The sequence below is a fragment of the Bos grunniens genome, chromosome 3, assembly GCF_055505025.1.
Source record: "Bos grunniens cultivar Pamir isolate PY7600 chromosome 3, Bosgru_T2T1.0, whole genome shotgun sequence".
Classification (NCBI taxonomy): domain Eukaryota; kingdom Metazoa; phylum Chordata; class Mammalia; order Artiodactyla; family Bovidae; genus Bos; species Bos grunniens.
The window spans coordinates 20,659,625-20,674,490 of record NC_141167.1 but is presented as its reverse complement, the minus strand read 5'-3'; the positions used below and the strand labels follow the sequence as shown (position 1 = coordinate 20,674,490).

At 50.7% G+C, this 14,866-nt stretch overlaps 3 protein-coding genes across 28 annotated transcripts in view; 2 read left to right on the top strand and 1 right to left on the bottom strand.

The window, feature by feature from the left end:
• TESK2 (testis associated actin remodelling kinase 2) overlaps positions 1 to 1,890 on the top strand; it is a 137,715-nt gene extending 135,825 nt beyond the window's left edge. For all 8 annotated transcript variants that reach the window (XM_086385637.1, XM_086385611.1, XM_086385648.1 and 5 more), the window contains one exon: positions 243 to 1,890. In XM_086385637.1, the coding sequence (XP_086241763.1) occupies positions 243 to 967 (725 nt within the window). In that variant the 3' untranslated portion in view covers positions 968 to 1,890. The remainder of the gene's footprint in view (positions 1 to 242) is intronic.
• Positions 1,787 to 5,454, bottom strand: TOE1 (target of EGR1, exonuclease). 3 transcript variants are annotated; one of them, XM_086385662.1, is made up of 8 exons: positions 5,252 to 5,454; positions 4,385 to 4,527; positions 4,258 to 4,298; positions 4,016 to 4,112; positions 3,729 to 3,887; positions 3,199 to 3,458; positions 2,839 to 2,998; positions 1,787 to 2,760 (listed from the first exon to the last, which is right to left on the bottom strand). In XM_086385662.1, exons 1-8 carry the CDS (start codon positions 5,301 to 5,303, stop codon positions 2,098 to 2,100), a joined length of 1,575 nt encoding a protein of 524 aa, XP_086241788.1. In that variant the 5' UTR covers positions 5,304 to 5,454; the 3' UTR covers positions 1,787 to 2,097. The 3 variants fall into 3 exon arrangements, with proteins under 3 accessions (XP_086241788.1, XP_086241795.1, XP_086241801.1); XM_086385669.1 differs by having other exon boundaries at positions 4,016 to 4,070; positions 5,252 to 5,341; XM_086385675.1 differs by lacking the exon at positions 4,016 to 4,112 and having other exon boundaries at positions 5,252 to 5,341.
• A 99-nt stretch (positions 5,455 to 5,553) lies between these two features.
• On the top strand, positions 5,554 to 14,439 carry MUTYH (mutY DNA glycosylase). Of its 17 annotated transcripts, XM_086385577.1 has the most exons (18): positions 6,495 to 6,649; positions 10,024 to 10,119; positions 10,261 to 10,387; positions 10,554 to 10,674; positions 10,975 to 11,059; positions 11,149 to 11,188; positions 11,310 to 11,383; positions 11,521 to 11,562; positions 11,645 to 11,716; positions 11,794 to 11,907; positions 11,988 to 12,085; positions 12,167 to 12,311; positions 12,398 to 12,461; positions 12,636 to 12,827; positions 12,932 to 13,074; positions 13,158 to 13,310; positions 13,501 to 13,542; positions 14,245 to 14,439. In XM_086385577.1, exons 1-18 carry the CDS (start codon positions 6,614 to 6,616, stop codon positions 14,374 to 14,376), a joined length of 1,776 nt encoding a protein of 591 aa, XP_086241703.1. In that variant the 5' UTR covers positions 6,495 to 6,613; the 3' UTR covers positions 14,377 to 14,439. The 17 variants fall into 17 exon arrangements, with proteins under 17 accessions (XP_086241634.1, XP_086241615.1, XP_086241625.1 ...); XM_086385508.1 differs by lacking the exons at positions 6,495 to 6,649; positions 10,554 to 10,674 and adding an exon at positions 5,554 to 5,601 and having other exon boundaries at positions 10,024 to 10,107; positions 10,914 to 11,059; XM_086385489.1 differs by lacking the exons at positions 6,495 to 6,649; positions 10,554 to 10,674 and adding an exon at positions 5,554 to 5,601 and having other exon boundaries at positions 10,024 to 10,107; positions 10,911 to 11,059.
• The last annotated feature ends 427 nt before the right edge of the window (positions 14,440 to 14,866 follow it).

Below are 14,866 nucleotides of genomic sequence, written 5' to 3'. Positions count from 1 at the left end.
CTTCCCCTCTAGGGCTGTGATCACAGGATCCCATGTACAGAAGAAAGGTAAAGAAGCAGGGGATGATGGGAAAAGTCCTGGAGCTCTGCACTAGCATACCGCCTCCCTTCTGTTTTCTCATTGTTGAATGGGGACAACAGTACCTACCTTTGCTTTCTCAAGTGGTAAAACATTGTGTATGAGATATTGCTTTTATTTGTTATGACTAGAGAGAAACCCTGACTTGACTCACTATTCTTCAGGACTCTTGGAGAAAGGACCTGGGGTGAAGCGACTGAGCTTACTGGATGACAAGATACCGCCCAAGTCCCCACGCCCAAGACGTACCATCTGGCTGTCTCGAAGCCAGTCAGACATTTTCTCCAATAAGCCCCCACGTACAGTGAACGTCTTAGATCCCTACTACCAGCCACAACGAGTTGGTGCTGCCCGAGCCCCCAAAATCAACCCTTTCAGTGCTCGCCAGGACCTCAAAGGTGGCAAGATCAAGTTCTTTGACCTGCCCAGCAAGTCTGTCATCTCCCTGGTATTTGACCTAGATGCACCAGGGCCTGGAACGATCCCCATGGCTGACTGGCAGGAGCCCCTGGGCCCACCTGCTCGCCGGTGGCGTTCTTTGCCTAGTTCACCTGAGTTCTTGCATCAGGAGGCTTGTCCATTTGTGGGCCGGGAAGAATCACTATCTGATGGGCCCCCACCACGCCTCAGCAGTCACAAGTACAGAGTAAGGGAGATCCCACCATTCCGAGCATCTGCCCAGCCAGCTGCTCCAGCCCATGAGGCCATGGACTGCTCCAACGCCCAGGAAGAAAATGGTTTTGGGCCCAGGCCCCAAGGGGTCAGTCCGTGCCTTGCAGGTGCCCCTGAGGAGATGGAAGTGGAAGAAGAAAGGCCAAGAGACTTGGCTCCAGTCCCCTTCTCTGTCTCAGGCATGGGCCTGAGGACCCAGGGAGAGCAGGATGGGTGAGCAGAGTTCATCCCCACCTCACCTTGGGGACAGACCTTCAGCTGAAGCCACAGGGCCCCCTTGGTGCAAAGCCTAGACTCTTCCCGGGGGCCCAGAGAGCACACAAGCTAAGCCAAGCCAGACTTATCTGTGAGGCGAGGCAGCCATGAGAGGCCTTCCTAGTTAGGGCCAATGGCTGATACGAAGCCTCTGAAATCCAGCAAGGAGCTCTGGCTCCCACCAGATCCCCAAGACTTCCCGACAGGACCAGAGGATTCCTAGTTCTAGTGTGAGCTGGCAGGCAGCTATTACCCCAGGTTCTTCTCCTACCCCAGGTCTGTTTCTTGCCCTTTCCTGGGGCATATAAGCTAATGGATGGAACCTGTAGCTGACCAGGAGATCATAAAGGGCATGGCTATTTCTCAGACCTGAAGACTGGGGTGCTTCTTGCCAGAATGTCTAAGACACTTGAATAATAATTGCTGTTTGCACTTACTGCACGGCCAGACCATGTCACTACATTTCTATGCAAGACAAGGCAGAGTGGTGGTCGTGGCTCTCAGCTAACCTATTCAAAGATCTTTTCCAGTTGATTAATCTATTTTCATATTTATGAAGGAGTCTTAATGTTCTGCCCTAAAAGACTTTCAACCTTGTGGTTGGGAGTGGGGCTGATTTTGTAGGCCCTAGGGCCTGCTCTGTGAATTTGTCGACACATGATACACCCAACTGGTTTATACATGGACTGATTTCTTCCCTTTCTGCTATGGCCAGAGCTATGGGAACAGTCTGTCCTAATAGAACCACAATAAGAAATAACCAAAGATGAAGCTGGTCAGATATTTTCATATCTTGTTTCTGGTTTTCTTCTTTTTTTTTTTTTTGGTAAAACTTTCCCAGGACACTTTGAGATTTAAAAATGAATAAAGTCGGTGTTACAGGTGCTGGTCAGCCTTCTTACTTGTACTCTTGTTCTTCAGCCTCTGGGGTAAAGGCAGAAATGCCAGAGCAGTGCAACAGTATCTCTGCCAGGATGCCATCCTATCCCCGAGTAGTTGGGATTAAGTCACTCACAGGCTAGAGGGATCCAGACTCCTCTGATCCACTCTCAGCTTCTGTTCCTAGGCCCTGAGTGCTGTGTAGAAGTTGGGTCAGCTGCTACCCCAAGCCAGCTTCATCTTCTGGTTGTGGGCTTTGGAAGAACGGGAGAACTGGCTCTTAACCACTGTGAGGGGGACAGCTTTGCCACTCAGGTATACCTTGTTGTGACATTCAGGTAGCCATGGTTCAGAGCTACAGGGATGGGATCCTTGGCTCACTCCCACATAGGCCATCACGTAACCTGTCATAAAGGCATCAAAACCAGCCCGATGCAGTCCATCCCCAGGCACTGGGTTAGGACTGACTTGCCTCTCTGGTGCTTCTGAGGTGGCCATGTCAGTTGTGACTTGCCTCTCTGGTGCTTCTGAGGTGGCCGTGTCAGTTGTCTCAGCACTTGTTGCTTTAGGCTCCATCTCCAGGTCATTTGTGTGACCTTGCTCGGAGCCAGGTTGGGTCCCAGTCTCATCCTCAGCCACCTCCTGCTCAGTTTCCTCAGGCTTGCGATTGTCCTTACAGACCTGCTTGGTGGGAGGACTGTCTTCAGCTTCCCTAGAAGGCTGTTTCCCAGGCAGGCCCAACAAAGCCCTCCGCCGTTTTTCCTTGCGTCGTCTCCGTCGCCTCTTGTCCTCCAGCGCAGCTTCATCAGTGTCAATGATAAGGTCAATATCATGGGACCGAGGACACTGTGGTCCCAGGGGGCACCAGCCATAGGCCTAGAGGTAGGAAAGAAGCTTAGAGAGGGTTTCCAGGCATCAAAGTCCCTTCCCCAGGAAATGGGCAGGTGTGCTCACCGAGAAGTTGTCACAAATGCTGGTGGAATGAGTACGGTAGGTGGGGGGCGGTGCACAGCAGCGGTAGTCAATATGGGCCCTCATGCTAGAAGGATAGCTGCAGAACTCCAGGGTCAGGTGTGGGCTGCCAGCTGCCCGCTGCTTCCCATTTTCCCGCTCACTGCAACATCACAAGAGGATATGGATCCACTAGCATGTAAGCTCCATGAGAGTAGGGGTTTTTGTCTGTTCTGTTCACTGCTGAACCCTTGGCACTAAAGCAGTGCCTGCCCCATGGTAGGCACTCACTTAACATCTTAAGTGAATGAAATAATCAGGCTTATGCCAGGCCCCACCCCGTTCCCTCAACCAGTTCCTCACCATTTCCGGAAGGCATATTCTAGGTAGGAGGCCAGAAAGCGGGCATGAAACTCGGCAGCATATTTGGTGTCATAAATGCCAGCGGGAAACATTTCACAAAGGTCAGCAGTGAAGGTTCCCAAGTTCTCGGGCAGGTGTGCGTAAAAGTTCTGGTAGAGGAACACCAAGTCTATCAGGCCGTTGTGTAGTACCAGGGGCCGGCGGGCCCGGATCAGCTCCAGGAACAGTGTCCTCACTGACTGTCTCTGACTCTCATCACCCTAGGTAGAAAGAAAGGGGTCATCAAGAAGGATAGAGTGCCTTAGGGAACCTCTCTTGCAGGACACCTGTCCCAGGCAGCCTCACCTGGAAAGTTCTCCCTTGCTTTCATCTAATTTATTGCTATTCACCGGTTTATCAATCTTGTTTCTCCAGCTCTGTCACTGGTGAGTCCCCATACTCCTAAGAAGCAGATCCTCCCCAGTGTACCCACCCTAGAGTAGTTAAGAAATGAATTCACAAAAGAGGCAGTCTCAAGGCTGAAGATCTACCTTGTCATTGCCCTTGTGGTAGGGGATTCCTTGAGCGTACTGGCGGTTGAAGTTGAAGCCATGCTGTACCAGGAACTGCACAGACTTTGGTTCTATGACATACTCTTCCATGCACAGTAGGGTCAGATTGAACACTTGGGCCAGGTATGAGTGTTCACCCTGGGAGAAAAAGAGATTCTACTACATCCAGCCTTAGGAGAAAAAAACCTTATAGCTGATGTTCCTCAGTATCTCAATCCCTCCTTCCCTTGCCACAGACCTGGGATGGGGGTGACAGTAACCCATACCTTGTCTGGCTGCTGCTTGAAACAAGCGAGGCCCAGGGAGAGGATGGAACGGGTCCTGGCAGCATGACACACGGCCTTGTAACGTTCCTCGATGCACCTTGGGGTTGGGTTTGGGGGTGGCTGTGGCTGGGAGTTAGCCTCATGCAAGACCCAAACCACCCAGGACTGTGACCTCCACTCTAGGGTTGAGGTCTGCCCTTCCTGGCAAGGCTAGGACTAAAGAGATCAGGGCTTATACTTACTGGTTCAGCAAACACTTCCTGTCCCCAAGCCCACTCAGTTCCTATGGATCAGTAAAGGGAGAGCTGTTAGGTTCTGCAGTACCAGCCCTTTAACCACCACCTGCTCTCCCAGTTCCCTAGCTCTCACCGTGTCCACAGCCACAAAGTTAGCTGTCTTTATGGCCAGGAGGAGGGATGGCCACATCTCCTTGAAGTTGTCACTTTGCACATCCACCACGGGAACCTGGACTACTAGCTCCTCTCCAGATTTTGTGCTTTGGCGGACACCATCTGGAGATAAGAAGGGTGATGGATATTAATGCACAGGGAAGAGCCCAAGGGAACAGACACCAAGCTAGGCCATGGCTGGGAGCAGGGGCAGCTTCCCCCTCAAGAGTTATATTGCATATGCTTTATACACAGGATTGGAGTGAACAGTGCCCTGAATTTGGGGAGAGAAAGCTTGGGCCTTCCAGTGGCTAATGTAAAATTCTGGGAAAATGTTTCCCCTTAGCATCAAGACCTGTAAAAGTGGAAGGCTGAACTAGATAATCTGTTGAGGTTCCTTTTCCCCATATCCTGCAGGAAATATTTTGCAAGGTTTGAGGACTTCAGGCCCGTTGATATCCCACAAAGCTCTGTAACCGTTCCCATGGTGCCTCAGAGCCACAAGTGGCAGTAGCCAGTATGTGCCAGAGCCTAATAGATAACGCCCCAATCCGTCCCACTTCCTGTGGACCACAACTCCCAACCTCCCCCAAATAACAGCGCTATAAACTCCAGACTACATCTCCCGACATGCCCCGACGGGTCCTAACTATCCTCCCAACACTCCAGGCTTTTGGAGGCGGGACCGCGGTGCACACCGGGACATGTAGTCTCCTCGTGGCTGATCCAAAAGGAAGGCGCTAGTCCTCCGAAACTTGAGGCAGGTTTCTTAGAACTATGAGTCCGAGGCCCTCCGCTGCCTCGGAGCGCACAGGCTTTGAAAACGGCCCCTGGGAAAGCCACTCACCGTCTGAGACCGTGGGAGCTGAGGCTGCGCCATCGTCACTGTCGGCGGCCATGACACCGCGGGTCCCTCGCTAGTATAGTCACTGGGCACGGGGGACTTCCGCTTCGTCTCCTGTCTCGGTTCCTGCAGTCGGGGTTGGGGCGGGGTCTCATGCCCAGAATCGCCGAACAGTCGGACTTCCTTTAAGATCTCCTGGGTCTGGTGCGGAAGAGGCAGCCTGGCGCGCTAGAGGCAGCCTGGCGCGCGCTGGAATCCTATTGGCCGGCGTGGATCGGCTTGCCGCCAATATTGGCCGGGGCCACGCCCCCTGGAGTTCGTCGGAGAGCTTGGCGCGGGAGATCGCGCGGGAGGTAATTCCTTCTTCCTGTGCGACCTGGCGGGAACGCAGGCTTTCGTGTTATGCTGTCTTCATCGACTCTGCCCCGGGGTGGGGGTTGGGGTTTTTATGTCTGTAGAGGATGAGATGATACCTGAGCTAAGCTTAAAGCAACCGTAGAAGTTATGCAGACTAGAGAGTGTGGGTGGAAAAAGGGTTTGGGAAAAGGCTAGCTCTTAGGGAGGGTGGAGAGCGTTGCATTCCAGCAAGTGAAAGGAGCGGGGAAGGGGACAGGAGATGAGGCTGCGGAGGGTGAAAGCGACCGCTAGCAGGGACACTTTTGAAACAATAGACGCGCGTGATAATAAGGACTTGAATTAGGCTCCAGCAGTGACAGCTTGTAAGCAATTAGGAGTTATAGTTGTTCCTGAGGGGTTTGGGATTTGATTTCTGCTACTGAGAGTTGTCCCTACCGTAGACCAGAACTTTCTCAAGAGCTCTGGTTTCCACCAAGGACTCTGAACCTTTTCTGTCTCTGATTATTTGCTGTTTCCAGTTCATCCTTTCTACTGAATCTTTTCATCATCATTCTGAATTGTTTGGATTTCTCCCATTCTGGAAAAAAGGGGTACTTTTAATGCAGTTTGCCTGGCACTGTGCACAACAGTCAACAAAAGACACCCAAGTTTCTTTCATGGAATTTTACAGTTAAGTGGGGAAAGCAGACACTGATCAAAGAATCACAAATAAACATGAAATTATGATTGGTATAAGAGCAACAGTGGAGAAGTACAGAAGAGGGTAAGACTGGGGGGGATCTGATTTGGACATTTAAGTCAAGACCTGAAGAGTAAATAAATGTTAGGACAAGAGCTGTCCAAGCAGAGGAAATGAACTGGGTGAGGCCTCAAGGTGGACAGACACTTTGGGAATTGAAGCAACTATTTCAGGCAAACATGGCTGGAGCGCGGTGGGTGAGGGGATGAGGCAGGTTGAGCTGTTTGTATCCTGCAAAGATACGTTAAGAGGATTGGCTCCTGAGAGCAATGGGTGTGACAGCCAACGTCCTCATGGCCTACAAGGTACTTTGTAATCCTATTCCCCGCACCTTGTTTGGAATGGCACCCACTCCAGTATTCTTGCCTGGAGAAGTTCATGGATAGAGGAGCCTGGAGGGCTACAGTCACAAAATCAGAAATGACTGAGCGACTTTCAGTTTCCCCTTCTTTACCTCTTTGACCTCACCTACTACTCACCCCTTCCTATTCCATTTCTAACCACACTGACTTCTTCAATCTACAAACACACCGGGAACCCTGCTGCACTAGCACAGGTAGTCATCCGTATGGATAACTCCTTTAACTGCTTTAAGTCATTGGTCAAATATTGCTCTAACAAGGCCCACCTTGACCACGTTCTTTAACATTGCAACATTCCACCACCCTCACTTACTTCTTATCCCCTTCACAAGTCTACTTTGACTGTTTATGCTGGTTTTTATCACCTAACATCCTATATAATTGGCTGATTTTATGCATTATTTTTTGTAGATCCCATAAACTCTATGAAGGCCCAAACCTTTGCTGTTTTACTTATTGAAGTATTCCAGGCACCTAAAACTGCTTGGACTTAGTAGGCACTCCATAAGGAATTATGGAAGTCAGTGAGTTTGGTCAAGAAGTTTTGCTAGGAAGTGGGTGTGTCTGTGGATGGGATTGGAGGAGGAGGAGGAGAGAACATTCCTCCATATAATGGGATAAAGGAGAAGGAAAGTGCAGATGGGGGGAAGTTTATGCATTGGTTCTTTTTTCTGAAAGCGGAAGCGAGCTCTTTTGATGAAAATGAGGTGTGAAGCATAGCTAGAATATGGAAGCAACCTAGATGTCCATCAACAGATAAGTGGATAAAGAAGTTGTGGTATATAGACACAATGGAATATTACTTAGCCATAAAAAGGAACACATTTGAGCTAGTTCTAATGAGGTGGATGAACCTAGAACCTATTATACAGAGTGAAGTCAGTCAGAAAGAGAAAGATAAATACTGTATTCTAACACATATATATGGAATCTAGAACAATGGTACTGAAAAATTAATTTATAGGGCAACAGTGGAGAAACAGACATAGAGAATAGACTTATGGACATTGGAAGAGGGGAGGATAGGGTAAGATACGGAAAGAGTAACATTGAAACTTACAGTACCATATGTAAAATAGATAGCCAATGGGAATTTGCTGTATGGCTCAGGAAACTCAAACAGGGGCTCTGTATTAACCCAGAGGGGTGGGGCGGGAGGGGAGTTTCAAAGGAGAGGGATATATGTATACCTATGGATGATTCAAATTGCCAACATCCGCTGGATCATCAAAAAAGCAAGAGAGTTCTAGAAAAACATCTATTTTTGCTTTATTGACTATGCCAAAGCCTTGGATCACAATAAACTGTGGAAAATTCTGAAAGAGATGGGAATACCAGACCACCTGACCTGCTTCTTGAGAAACCTGTATGCAGGTCAGGAAGCAACAGTTAGAACTGGACATGGAACAACAGACTGGTTCCAAATAGGAAAAAGAGTACGTCAAGGCTGTATGTTGTCACCCTGCTTATTTAACTTCTATGCCGAGTACATCATAAGAAACACTGGGCTGGAGGAAGCACAAGCTGGAATTAAGATTGCCGGGAGAAATATCAATAACCTCAGATATGCAGATGACACCACCCTTATGGCAGAAAGTGAAGAGGAGCTAAAAAGCCTCTTGATGAAAGTGAAAAAGGAGAGTGAAAAAGTTGGCTTAAAGCTCAACATTCAGAAAACGAAGATCATGGTAGCCGGTCCCATCACTTCATGGGAAATAGATGTGGAAACAGTGTCAGACTTTATTTTTTGGGGCTCCAAAATCACTGCAGATGGTGACTGCAGCCATGAAATTAAAAGATGCTTACTCCTTGGAAGGAAAGTTATGACCAACCTAGACAGCATATTAAAAAGCAGAGACATTACTTTGCCAACAAAGGTCCATCTAGTCAAGGCTATGGTTTTTCCAGTGGTCATGTATGGATGTGAGAGTTGGACTATAACGAAAGCTGTACACTGAAGAATTGATGCTTTTGAAGTGTGATGTTGGAGAAGACTCTTGAGAGCCCCTTGGACTGCAAGGAGATCCAACCAGTCCATCCTAAAGGAGATCAGTCCTGGGTGTTCATTGGAAGGACTGATGCTGAAGCTGCAACTCCAATACTTTGGCCACCTGATGCGAAGAGCTGACCCATTGGAAAAGACCCTGATGCTGGGAAAGATTGAGGGCAGGAGGAGAAGGGGACGACAGAGGATGAGATGGTTGGATGGTATCACTGAATCGATGGACGTGGGTTTGGATGGATTCCGGGAGTTGGTGATGGACAGGGAGGCCTGGCACGCTGTGGTTCATGGGGTCACAAAGATTTGGACACAACAGAGCAACTGAACTGAATGGCTGATTCACGTTGAGGTTTGACAGAGAACAGCAAAATTCTGTAAAGCAATTATCCTACAATTTAAAAAAAAAATCAGGTGTGAAGGAAAAAGTTTGAGGAGAGGGTTTGAACCAGAGTTTCAGCAGGGACTGCAGTATAGTCAAGTATAACTCTGCAGGCCGATCTTTGGAGTTTGAATCAAAAAGTTGCTTAATCACAAGCGTCAGCTTCCTCATAACTGAAATGGAGGTAATCCTAGAACATACCTCATGAGATTGTTAAGAGACTAAGTAAGAAAACTGGTAAAGCATTTACGCTGGGTCTGGCATGTATAACACTCACTAACTTAGCTGTTAGATAAAAGGTAAAAGCAGCAGCCAGAACAGTTAGGGAGCAGTGAAGATAAACCAGATGTTTTCTCATTACTAGTGGATAGGCAGCTGCGATTTACTAAATCAGTAGATTAGAAATAAAAATAGCTCATTTCCCCCTCTTCCCAACTTGCCATCTGCTCTCAGGCAAATCTTTTACCCTCTCCGATCCTTAGTTTCTCTGTTTTTTTTTCCCTTTGCATTTTATCTTTAAAATCATCATTGAGGTTTCTCCTTTCTATAGGATGAAGGTTTAGACTAGATGATTACTAAAGGCTGTTTCACAGATCGCCAGTCCAGGTTCAATGCATGAGACAGGGTGCTCAGGGCTAGTGTACTGGGATGACCCAGAGGGATGGAATGGGGAGGGAGGTGGGAAGGGGGGTTAGGATGGGGAACACATGTAAACCTATGGCTGATTCATGTCAATGTATGGCAAAAACCACTACAATATTGTAAGGTAATTAGCCTCCAATTAAAAAAAAAAAAAGCTGCTTCAGTGTAAATGTGCTACATCTCTAAGGAGATAAACCTCTTATACCTGAGCTCCCAGGGGTACACATATGCTCCTGCACAGGAGGCTTTGGTCCTTGACTCAGCCCAGCTCTGGCCTCTTACTTATGTCTCCAGGTGTATACTAATGCTGGTCCCACTAAGGCCACTTGCAGAAGTTCAGCCCTACTGGTCATATCTCAGTACCACAGCCCCCCAGGAGTAAGTAAGCCCGTGAGTATCCAGGGAGTGCTTGAGAAAAGCTAGACACTTTATATGAATGGTGTGGGGAGGGAGGTAGCTTTACCCTTTACAGGACCCTAAGATTCAGCCTCATGGTGACTGACATACTTTGGCTGGGTCATTCTGTTCTAGCTGATCATGAAGAAGTCACGAGCAGCTGTGGGGAATCGAAGTGGTCGCAGGAAGCAGGCATCCAGCCAGGAGGGAAAGGAGAAATGTGCCTTCGGCAGCAGCCAGGCCAAGCCTTCTGCCCCCAGTGGTAAGGATCTGGGTCCTAATCAGACTCAGGGGCTGGTTTAATTGGCCGTGAAAGGGGGCAAATTCAGGCTGGGAAGAGAGCATGGTATGTATCAAGTCATTAAGGGACTAATTAAGGATCTAATTCTGACTTTGCTCTGTGACTTTGGGATAATTGCTCTGAATAGATGCTTTCTTATCAGTGACATGGAGCAGTAGTCTGTGCATTTCCTTCCTCACTTGGCTTTCACGGGATCCAACGAGTTTATCAGCCCGAAAGTGTTCTGTGAATGGGAAGGCCCTCCACAGGTGTATGTTTGGCAGAAACTTGGATTTTCATTATGATCCAGAGACAAAGGAGCCAGGGGTACCTCCCTGGGGAAATAAAGGCTAGAAACTTGACCTAGGCTACAAAACCCTAGAGCCTCCCAGTCTGAGCTCAAGCAAGGGATTGGGGTGGGTGAAGCCTTAAGTGGACAGCCTGAAACCAGGCCTCTGGTGCACAGCCTGTGCAGGGACGATCCCTGAGTTTTCTGAAACCCCAGCAGGGCCGGCCAGGCAGCAGAAGGCATTATTGCAGGCCTCTGTCTCCTCATACCATCTATTCAGAGATGTGGCCGAGGTCACAGCCCTCCAGGAGAGCTTGCTGGATTGGTATGACCGAAAGAAGCGGGACCTACCCTGGAGAAGGCTGGTAGGAGGACAATGGATGTGAGGGGGTGGGTAGGAGGCTGGTGCCCAGCCCCCTCCACACTAACTGCCCATCTGGGATTGCATTGGCAGGTGGAGGGTGAGGTGGACCTAGACAGGCGGGCATACGCTGGTGAGTACATCTCCTTGGAGCAGGGCTGCTTTGCCTAGACGACCTCAGGTTTGGGGTCTAGGAGCTGTGGGCTAAGAGTAGGGCAGCCAGCAGTGTCCTCATGCCAGCTGCTCTTCCCCAGTGTGGGTCGCAGAGGTCATGCTGCAGCAGACCCAGGTTGCCACGGTGATCAACTATTATACCCGATGGATGCAGGTGACTTCTGGGAACAAAGGGAAGGGTCAGTCATGGTCCAGACCCCAGATGACTCCTTGGGGGTAGGGATAAAATAAGGTCTCCTCCACTTCCTTCACCTTTGGCCTCATCTCTTTTTGTCTGCCTTCGGGCTGTAGAAGTGGCCAACGCTGCAGGACCTGGCCAGTGCTTCCCTGGAGGTGAGAACCACCCTAGGGTAGGGGGAATGGGGACTACTGAGGACCGATCCCTGACCCCTCTGACCTCTGACCCCACGCACAGGAAGTTAACCAACTCTGGGCCGGCCTGGGCTATTACTCTCGAGGCCGGTGGCTACAGGAAGGAGCCCGGAAGGTAAGGGGTTGACGAGGGGTCTGGGAGCCCCAGGACCTTGGGTGCCTCATAATCATGAACCTTCCCATTCCAATCAGGTGGTAGAGGAGCTAGGGGGCCACATGCCACGTACAGCAGAGACCCTGCAGCAGTTCCTACCTGGGGTAGGGCGGTACACAGCCGGAGCTATTGCTTCCATAGCCTTTGGCCAGGTGAGCCCACTGCCCACCCCCATATTGTGCATGCCCACCTTACTCCCAGACCAGGCTGACTCTGGACTCCTCTGTGCCAGGCCGCCGGAGTGGTGGATGGGAACGTCATACGGGTGCTGTGCCGTGTCCGAGCCATAGGTGCTGATTCCAGCAGCACTCTTGTCTCCCAGCACCTCTGGTAGGATACTGGGGTAAAGAGGAAAATTGGAAAGGTGTCTCCAAAGGGTCTTTGGCTCAGAGCAATGTTCCCTTCTTGTAGGAGCCTAGCCCAGCAGCTGGTGGACCCAGCCCGGCCAGGGGACTTTAACCAAGCAGCCATGGAGTTGGGGGCCATAGTGTGCACCCCGAAGCGCCCACTCTGCAGCCACTGCCCTGTGCAGAACCTGTGCCGGGCACGCCAGAGGGTGAGCCACCCAAGGAAGGGAGGCAGTCAGGGGTCCTAGGGAGTGACCCCTGCCCCATGGCATCCTGCCCTGTCTGTGCCTCTCAGGTGGAGCGGGAGCAGCTTTCAGCCTCACAGAGCCTGCCAGGCAATTGTGACGTGGAGGAGTGTGGTGAGTGGCAGCCCCAGCCCTTCCCTGTGCTGTCAGGGAGCTGCCTGTGGCAGCCTCATTCCCTTTCATCCTACAACCGAGTCAGATTCTACAGAGCTGGGCAAAGACCTGCTCTTTGGGCTTGGTACCCAAGCCCACTTGGCCTGAGTGAGGCTCTTGGATCTCTCTTCCCAGCTCCCAACACTGGACAGTGCCCTCTGTGTGCGCCTCCCACAGAGCCCTGGGACCAGACCCTGGGAGTGACCAACTTTCCCAGAAAGGCCAGCCGCAAGCCCCCCAGGGAGGAGTGCTCTGCCATCTGTGTTCTGGAGCAGCCCAAGGCCCTTGGGGGTGCCCACATTCTGCTGGTGCAGAGGCCCAACTCAGGTACCTGGTCCCTGGCAGTGCAGCGAGGTGGCATGAGCAACAGGGAAGAAATGGAGGCAGCAGCAGCTAAGGCCCCACCCACAGCTGGCTGCCCTCCCTCTCAGGTCTGCTGGCAGGACTGTGGGAGTTCCCGTCAGTGAGTGTGAATGCGGAAGCCTCAGGGCAGCATCAGCGGGCGGCCCTGCTGCAGGAACTGCAGAGTTGGGTGGGGCCCCTCCCGGACACACGCCTTCAGCACCTGGGGCAGGTGAGTGAGGAGAGGAGTGACCAGGAATGATGGCTTCTGTGGCCCCATCTCCGGGTCTGTTTCAGCCTCTTGGCACCCCCTAGGTGGTCCACACCTTCTCTCACATCAAGATGACATACCAAGTATACAGTCTGGCCCTGGAAGAACACACCCCAGTGACCATTGTACCACCCGCCGCTCGCTGGCTGACCCGGGAGGACTTTCACACTGCAGCCGTCTCCACCGCCATGAAAAAGGCACTACCTTTGTTGTCTTCGTTGTGTTTTTTCGTGTTCCCTGCGTGTTCCAAGTAAACCTATTACTATGTAAACAAATGAAAAACATATCTTAAACAAAAGTGCTGGGGCATGAAGTTAAGGGTAGAATACAGAGGTTTGTCTCTTTGCGGGAAAGATGCCAGCCCTGCACTTCCCTCTTCTCGTCTAGGTGTTCCGCATGTATGAGGGCCAACAGCCTGGCACCTGCAAGGTGAGTCTCTTGGCCCTCACCCAGCCATCTCTCCCCAGGGCCAAATCTACAGGTTTTCAGTGAGTTAAGTGATGCATGTTTGGGTGAACAGTCTCCATGACAGAGTTCACTGGGGCGAGAGGAATAGTTCTTGACCTGAAGACCTTACAGGTAGAGAGGGGACAGGAGCAAATGATGGAGACAGTAGTGTCACAGTGTGTGAAATGTACTCAGTTTTGTGGGATATGAAGTGGGGAGCTATCGTATCTATCTGGAAGAATCAGGAATGGATGCTTGGAAGAAGCAGCTGGTAATCTAGGTCCTAGAACTAAATTATTTTCTCCAGGTTTGGAAGGAGAATCAGCAGTAAAGATGTTCTTTCCTGGCCCAAGAGTAGTGTGAGCCAAGGTGAAATACCATACAGCCTGTGAGCTGTTGGATTAGTTGGAGTTAGCAGGACTGGCCCAGGCCAGTTAAGGCCGTGAACACTAGGCCCTGAAGGATTTTAGGCGGAGAGAGGAGTCAGATTTGCCTGTTAGGAAGACTACCTCAGGCTGCCTTTTAAAGAATTGATTGATTGAAGAGTTAGATACTGGAAACAGGATGGAAGCTTTACAGTATTAAGGCTAGAATCTGAGCTAGATCAGTGGTACGGGGAGGGCGAGGTAGAAGGAGAAGACTCTACTGTCACCTTGGTGTTTCCTTCCTTTGTCTTCTGCACAGGGTTCCAAGAGATCCCAGGTGGCCACCCTGTCCAAACGGAAAAAGCCCAGTCCAGGCCAGCAAGTCCTGGAGAGTTTCTTTTGGCCCCACGTCCCCACTGATGCACCCAGCCTCAACACTGCAGCCCAGTGATGCCTTTGGAATCCTCCACCCCGCTGAGAATCCTGTTTAATAAAATGCTTATTTTTGTAGTCATTCTGGAGGCTTCCCACCCTCTCCTGAGCCCCTTCACTCCTCACCTCTGAGGGACCCAGAAAGTGGTAGAGCTCTGTTTGGTGCTGACTTCTGCTGAGCTCCTAGCCAGCCCTGGGCAGATGGAGGAGGGGGTGTTCTGTCCTGAGTGATCTGTCCTCCTCCAACCCCAGAAAGGGAGAAGGCAGCTGCAGAGAGCCCCTGCCAGTGGCTTACATCCAGCACTCTCCGGCCAGGTCTCTGATTGGAGCTGCGTTATCACCCTAGAGCAGGTGGTTGGGCTTAGCCCTGACTCAGCCCCTCCTTCCTGCAGTGCCTTCTCCCTAGGGAACAGGGAAGTACAGAGGAGAATTTATTTTGCCTTAGACTCCTGTGCTCAGTGACTCTTTGGCAACCCCATGGACTGTAGCCCACCAGGCTCCTCTATCCA